The sequence below is a fragment of the Geospiza fortis genome, unplaced genomic scaffold (genome assembly GCF_000277835.1).
Source record: "Geospiza fortis unplaced genomic scaffold, GeoFor_1.0 scaffold23, whole genome shotgun sequence".
Classification (NCBI taxonomy): domain Eukaryota; kingdom Metazoa; phylum Chordata; class Aves; order Passeriformes; family Thraupidae; genus Geospiza; species Geospiza fortis.
The window spans coordinates 1,698,848-1,706,611 of record NW_005054303.1 but is presented as its reverse complement, the minus strand read 5'-3'; the positions used below and the strand labels follow the sequence as shown (position 1 = coordinate 1,706,611).

Here is a 7,764-nt window from a genome sequence, read left to right as displayed (position 1 = left end):
ATTGAAGGAATTTCAGGTTATTGAGTAGAGCACGTGTTATCAGCATTAAATAAATTGATCAGTTTAAAATGACAGACAGTGACAGCCAAGAAGGAACAAAAGACAGACTGTTTACAGAACTCATTACCTGCTTATTAAAGGGAGAAAGAGCTTCAATTTTCTGAACTTACTGGTTGTTCTGCATTGCTCTGCAAGGCATCAAAAGGGCAAGCACAGTTCTGAGACCTACTCTGCAGCTGGCTCATGATGATCTGAGTTTGGTCCTGCCAAAGGTCAGACTAAGAACAGCCTGGGTCTCCTGTGGCCCACGGGTGAGCAGCTGAGCACCTGGGTCAGCTGTGCCTGGGGAACTGGGGGTATCTGCTTGCATCAATGCAGAACCCAGGAGGAGCCAGCCCACGTCATCTGTACACCTCTATCAATACTGAATGTTAAACATCATACAACTCAAAGAACCTTTTAAAGAAATCTGTGATTTACAAGATCCTATGCTAGGCTGCAGAATAAACTGAAAAATTAAGTATTTCCACAGAACCCAAACAATGCTTGTGACTTAAGACAGAGAATACTGCTAAATCTAACTGAGGTGTAGGAAGCTTAAGCATTCAGACAGTGCTTAATCCAAAGAAACATTCTGTACTTCACACAAGAGAGCATACATTCAGCATTATTAGTATTTTAAATAAATACCCTCCATAGGTAAGTGCTTTTATTTATTTTAATTATAAAAGATGCCCTGAGAATTTTTCTTTCAAGAACATGCATGTACAGCATTGTCCTAGGTTTTATTTTGAGTAGATCATCATTCATGTTTTTACATTATAAAAAGTAACCACACTCACATATGCATACACAGACCACATCATCTTTATCATACACCAAAAAATTTTAAAAACCATATATTTCTGATATCAATATATTTATGCTGCCTCCATTTTGAAAGAGAAGCTGACAATAGCTTCATAATCTCTCTCAAGTATTGGCATAAATAGAACTTTTCAAAATATGACTGCATGTTTTTCCACATAAATTTTGATAGAAACATTAGCATTAATACAAACAAATGCAGACGACATCACTGAACCATGACAGCTTGCAATAGCAGCTGATTAAAAACTAGATTGATTGTTATAAATTATTAAAGTGAAAATACAATTTGAAATACTAAAATTAAAACAAGTATTTATACAACAAAACTTATGAAATACAACTTTTTTTTACATCATCTAGAGACATTTGCTTTTCGATTGCTGTGAAACATACACAGGATTTTTATGAACTTAGTACTTGTAAAAACATTAATTCCAAATTCACAGCACAATGCTTCAAAAGTCTATGTTTTTTTTTATAATGGTTCTGGACTTTGGTTTTAAATTAGGTTTGCAGATTCTTTAAAATGTGGGATTCCTTTTTCATATTCATAACAATTCCTTCTATTTCTTCCTTAAAATATGGGAGCTAGGGGTTGCTAAGATTGTAAATAAGCCAATTAAATAATAAGTATGTGCATTCTAAATCCAAGGCTTCAAACTATAAAGGCATAACTGAAGAAAACAAAATCTTCTCCTTAGCTGCAGCAGGTAGAGCACGTAGCTGAAGTTATAGTTCCTATCATTTCACTACGATGTTAGAATTCTGCAACCATTACATTGTTTATCAGAACATATTTTACAGCTTGGAATTTTATGTAAAATATTTATTTTAAATTTTTAACATTGCAGGATGCATTCTATTCAGTTCAGGCATTAGAGAGTCCCATCTGCAGCTCCCACCTTATCCCACCAGAACGTTGCTTCCTCCAATCTCTGGTTCCCTCATTTTTCTGTCAGGTGATCTAGGAGTTTGATTTTCTGTTTTTTCTTCATATAAAAGAAGAAACACACATAATATGTTGTTACTATATTACTAAATTGCATAACATATTAAACTGCTATTGTGCAGAACATTTTAACATAACTCTTAGCTGCTGTACTTTAAAAATTATGAGCTGTTCTATTGCACCCAGTGAAAAAGCCAAATGGATATATTCTGAGAGCATTCTTCTCAAGAAGGGTGAAGTTCTCCATTCAGGTGTCTAGAGAAGTTCTTGTAGAGATGCATCTGAGTGAGATGATTAAGCTGGCACAAGCAGTCTATTCATGGCTGCTTTTGGCTATGCCAAAAGTCTAGCACATTGCACTGTGATTTCTAGCTGTTCTGTTGACCACAAGGTCATCTGGATAATTTCTGGACTTTTCATGCCTAAATTTTTTAATCTTTAGATATACTGGTTTTCAGTTTCAAAGACTTGTAGATGTCAATTAAAAACAATTTGTATCAGACAGAAATATTTCCAAGATGGGTGTAACTTTTAGAACTCTTGGAAAAACTAATTTGCATCAATATTTTACACTATCATTTACAAATAACACAATATATTGTTCTGTTTCACTGTTTTAAAATTGCTGAATATTTTAAAACTGCATATATGATATGATATCAGCATCAGTCAGGATACCTATTAGCTTCATCATAGAAATGGGACAAAAACCATAAGCCAGTCCCACTGGAACTGGGAACTTGCAGCATCTTAAATGTCATGATGAAAACATGATTAAAAGCTGTAAGCAACCTACTCCAAATGTAGCAGATCAGTGGCAGAACTATTTAATCTTGTGCTTAACTTTCTAAGCAATTATATGACTAGATGAAAGACATTAGTTTAAGATACTTAACTTAAACATATAACTGGTACATGCACCAAACTGGATGTCTTATAGGTCAGTTGTGGGCATCTTATAAAATACTGATATTTATTTAGATTTATTGTTGCATAAAAATTAACTAATAATAAAATGGAATTTTATAATAATAAATTAGAAAAATATTTTTTATCCAACAATGAATCTACTCCCTCTTTTTAAAAGACGGAAAACCTGTACCACACATCCTTAAAGAAAGTTCTGATTAAAAGTCAAATAATATCAGCCAATATTTGTATGTCTATAGGCAAGATGCAAAATACTTAAATGCTATCTATGAAGTGGATCTATTCATTGACAAATCTATACAGTTTCTAAATAGTTTTAAACAATTGCATGTTGAACATTTGCAGTCATATTACAGCAATACAAACTCAAGCAAAACATCTTATAGCTAACAATCTCATGAAGCTGAAAACATTCAAAAGAATATAATATAGCTACATAGCCTAATGATAGAAGATCAGACTGCTTGATAGAACACAGTGTTCATGATTTATGTCAATGTCTGCACTAGGATGATTCATGATCTAACTGGCAACTCTTCAACAGGAAGTCGGAAAAACTTCTCTCCTCTGCATATTAAGCAGGATCTCTTGTGGGACAAAGTACTCAACCAGTGCTTTTTCTGATTCTTTCCTATTCCATCAGGTACTTGAAGCAGGTATTTTTCTCTTTTGTGATTCCCTCTTTAAGTTATATGGGTGCTGCTTTAGCATAATTCTGGCATTTTCTATGGCCTAAGTATTACCAAAGACTTATCAACTGACCCCTACACTAAAACAATACTTGTCACCTGCTTGTGAGCACTGGATCATGATTTACTATTTTTTTCCTTGCAGCTGTATTATTTTCAAAAAGAGATAAAACTTTAATTGGCACATACTTATGAATTACTTCAAACTCAATGTTTGAATGCATGAGTGTGGTAAGAAAATACTTCAGGTCTCCAACAAAGTAACTCTGAGTTTTGAAAGATTCCTGGAGCACTATCATATATGAAATCAGAAATTCTTCATCCCTGCAAACTGCACTATATTGTCAAAAGTGAACACTTGCCAATATTCTGTAGAGCAATTTTATGGGAAATATTAGGCTTAAGCAATAAACAGTACTTTATCCAAACATATACCACTTCAAACTAAGAATCATTAATTTTACCTGCTTATACTTTAATTATTGTGTTACTGCCCATATATTTACTTTGAAAAAGAAACATATTAGAAGTTACCCTACTCAAGCTGCAGAGCCAGGAAACTAAAAGTTAGGTCTTGCCAGAATTGAGATGGTCAGTGCAAATTTTATCCAGCACATACATGAATCTGCATGATGATACAGTCTAAAAAACACCCAAATAATATTTTCTCACCTTAGTGAGTTTTCGGCCTTAGTCAGTCCACCAAAGGTGGTGCTCACTGATGAGCATCTATTCAATACCTATTCAACTGCATCTCTCACTGTACAGTTGTCAAATTCTTCTCACAGGGTGATTTTTGTCAGCTGCTTATATATTTGGATATCAAATTTTTCCATTAATTAAACTTAGAAAATAATGCTTCCTTGAAACTGACATTTTTGCTAGTTTGTTGTTGTTTTTTTTTAATTTAAGTGTGCATATATTTAGCACCAGGCCTGACTTCCTGAGTAAAAGAAAGAAAAAAGTACAACTAAACATGGCTGTGATTGAATGCATTTACCACCAGATATTCCTGTATCTGAATCTCTTAATATCTCCTTATAGAGCTGCTTCATTTTGTTATGAAAACAGTTAAGTATTGGGTCAGTTTACAAAAGAGATGTTGAATCTACAGCACAGCAGACATTAGAGCAACTTGAGAGATGTCTTTTCCCATAAGAACACAGAATACTAAAACTCTTTTTCAGAACTAAATGTAGGACATCCCAAGCTTCCTGTTCTTTTCCCAAAAATTTTTTTTCCCCTGATACGTCCTCTTTAGCTTCTGACCCCATGCAGTTCAGGGACTTTCTGAACCAGACAAAGCACCCAGATCACCGTGTTTGATCAGATACCTACTTTCAAATACTCCGCTCTTCGGGTATTCGTTTGGGAATGGTACATAGAGACTTGAAACTGTGTTTCTTACATTCCACTCTCCTGCCTGAAGACAAAAGTGCAAACTGCTCTGTGTGAGCCTTTTCCTGTCCCTCTGTATTTAAACAAAAGATATCAGTTTTATTTTAAATGAAAGATAGAAAAACTTTTGAAATTTGGAAATGTTTTATGTGATAAAAAAAATTTTGTCTAACTAACCTTTGCGCCTCACTGCTTCGTGAATACTAATACATTCATTTTCCCCAAATCCTTTTGGGACAGCAAGTAATTGGAATTTCTACAGATTGCTAAAAATATTTACAACATTTGAACTAATTTTCTGGTTTTAAAGTGAGGAAAGGAGGCTTACGGTGATTAGGGTGCAAGAAAATGAGGTTTTGAGCACACCTAATTTTTTAAACTATGTAGCACTCCATTACATTTTATGTTCTCAAGATAAATGCCCCATTTACTTTAGCGATAGCTGAAAATGTCAGCATGTCTACTAATCTAACTGCTGACTTTGAAATGGTGCACTTTGAAATAAGTGACCCCCTAATGATCACCTTTAAAAAGTCCGAAGTGCTGTGGGCAGTATTAAGAGAAGCCATTAGACACTGGCAAAGACAGGGACAGAGGGCAAAGTGATTTGGCACCTTTAAGTACTATTCCTGTGAAGCCACTTACTTAACGGACGCCATATGCAATCACAACTTAGCTTCCAACCTTCTCTACAAAATAAAAGCAGTTTTAAAAACTACAGGTCACTATGCAAGCTTGAGTTCATTCCAGAAAACAATTTATCTTTGAGTTCATTCCAGAAAACAATTTAAAAGTGAAGACGGTAAAATTCCAGCAGAAAAAAAAATCAATTACACAAGGAGCTAAATAAATATTGTCCTGAGAATTTCTCTTTTTGTTTGTTAAAGTTTTTAGTGCTTTATTTTGCAATTTAGTAATTTTATTAACTTAAAAGCCTGAGTAAAGCTGGGAAGATATTTGGTTTATTTTTTAAAGGAAACTGAAAATACAGAAGTGGAAAAACATGTTCATCCAGATATTTAATTCACCAAAACAGACCATCACTATTGTTTCCTGTCTCTACCTAGCAAAAGTGTATAAGATGTTTTCTCTTTCCTATCTTAGCTTCCAGTTGTAGTTTGTGTTACACTGAAGTCTACTTTCCCAGACTCCCTTTCTTGCTGCAGCTGGCTCCTTCCCTTTCTCCATTCTGCCTTGGCTAAGAATGCAAATCTCTGCTAGCAAAGAAAAGTCTCAGTTTGAGCCCACAAAATTACAGCTAGTCCAATGACAGTAATTTAGTTATAGTGTAAAAGGAATCTGCAGGGAATTTGCTGATAGAGTCTACACAGATCTGGGTAAGTGTGTGTCACAGTGATTTTCTATGATTTACAGTTTTAGCACAGAAGCAAAAAATACATCTTTGATTTTGTTCTTGCAAAATGCTGAACAGCAATGGCTGATGTTTAAAGGAAAGCAGCCTGAGGGAGATGCCTAGCATTGATTTTTTGGTTTTTTGTAAATGGTAAGGCAAAGAAGGCAGCATTAATAACAAATACCAGTAGTAGTTCATCATAAGGCTCAAGATTCATGATGGAATTGTTACATAATGATAAAACATATAAGTCCAAAAAAAGAAGGAAAATTAGAAACTAAGTAGTCTAAAAATACTTCTATTTCTCTAACTACAGGCAGCTAAATCACTATGACTGTAGTTATTACATATCAAAGGCACTAACCTTCACTTTTTCCCATTCCACCCTCTCAATTATATACCAGCTGAATGCAAATGTGCAGGAGAAACAATGTGAAAGACTAATTAGAAGGTAATGCCATCTTAGAAACAGTTACAATTGCATACACCACATTTCTACCCTGCTATTTTAGTATTTCAAAATCTGTGTGCAGAAGTATAATAAATACAGGCCTAATTTTTCTTACACGGCTCTTTTGAGTTCCCTTTGAAAACATTACCCCTAGGCTCAGATTAATATCTTGTCAACAACTTACATGCTCATCTTTCGAGACTGACTCTCCTTATTGCCATTGCTCTTCTGGTCAGCTGAGCTGAATAAGTTGCGAGAAGAGCTGGAAGGGAAGGCAGCATTCCCACTATTGCCAGCAGCATGAGTCCTGAAGGAGTCATCTGAAACACAGAGGTGCAGCTTAGACAAAGAACTTTGGTTGAAAACACTGCACAGAAAGTAAACAGAATGAGCTGCTTTTCCTGTGACAATAGTGGCTTATTTCCTATGTCACTAATCTGAAATTTTAATGGAATGGTTTCTACTTAGTATTTCTTCAAGTATTTTTATTAAACAGTCCCACTAAATAACTGGAATACACATATTCAAAGAAAATCTTCATACATTTAATGTATGTAAAGAGTGGGATTTCTTGGGCCAATCTTTAGCAGCTTAAAATTTAGCTCTTTAATGTAATTCAATTGCCTAGTGGCTAATGGTAGTGAATTGAAAGGTTTCTCTAGGAAGCCATTCATCTCAATCTTATCTTTAATCATCCAAACTCTTTAAAATTTAGTGTACAGAACTCCAAACAGTATTTTCTCTCTCTTAATTCAGTCTAAGTTTTACATAACATTCATTCTCCTCATGTAAAATAGGTGGGGGAAAACTCCAAACTCAATCTTTTTATACCTGAAATTCCAACCAGGACATGACAAACTCAGTTTATTTTTACTATTTTCAAATGTAAATTAAAACAAATGTGTAGGGAGAAAAAGAATCTGAAAAATACACTTACTAGAATAGCACTTAAATGCCCAAATAAATTGGATACCTATTATTCTGTTTTCTTTAGGAGAATGATATCTTAGAGTATGCCTGCCTAATTGGGCCCATACATTCAATAACCAAGCAAAAAAAAAAACTGAAGTAAAACACATTACAGTAACCTACTTACCACTAAAGGATAACATACAACTCTTTC

The 7,764-nt window shown here is 34.4% G+C and overlaps 1 protein-coding gene across 2 annotated transcripts in view; it reads right to left on the bottom strand.

Annotated features, from left to right (window-relative positions):
* Positions 1 to 704: 704 nt before the first annotated feature.
* PPP4R4 (protein phosphatase 4 regulatory subunit 4) overlaps positions 705 to 7,764 on the bottom strand; it is a 58,310-nt gene continuing 51,250 nt past the window's right edge. For both annotated transcript variants that reach the window (XM_005417855.2, XM_031066328.1), the window contains 3 exons: positions 7,738 to 7,764; positions 6,826 to 6,961; positions 705 to 1,859 (listed from right to left, as the gene is read on the bottom strand). The exon at positions 7,738 to 7,764 is cut by the window's right edge and continues 41 nt beyond it. In XM_005417855.2, the coding sequence (XP_005417912.1) occupies positions 1,835 to 1,859; positions 6,826 to 6,961; positions 7,738 to 7,764 (188 nt within the window). In that variant the 3' untranslated portion in view covers positions 705 to 1,834. The remainder of the gene's footprint in view (positions 1,860 to 6,825; positions 6,962 to 7,737) is intronic.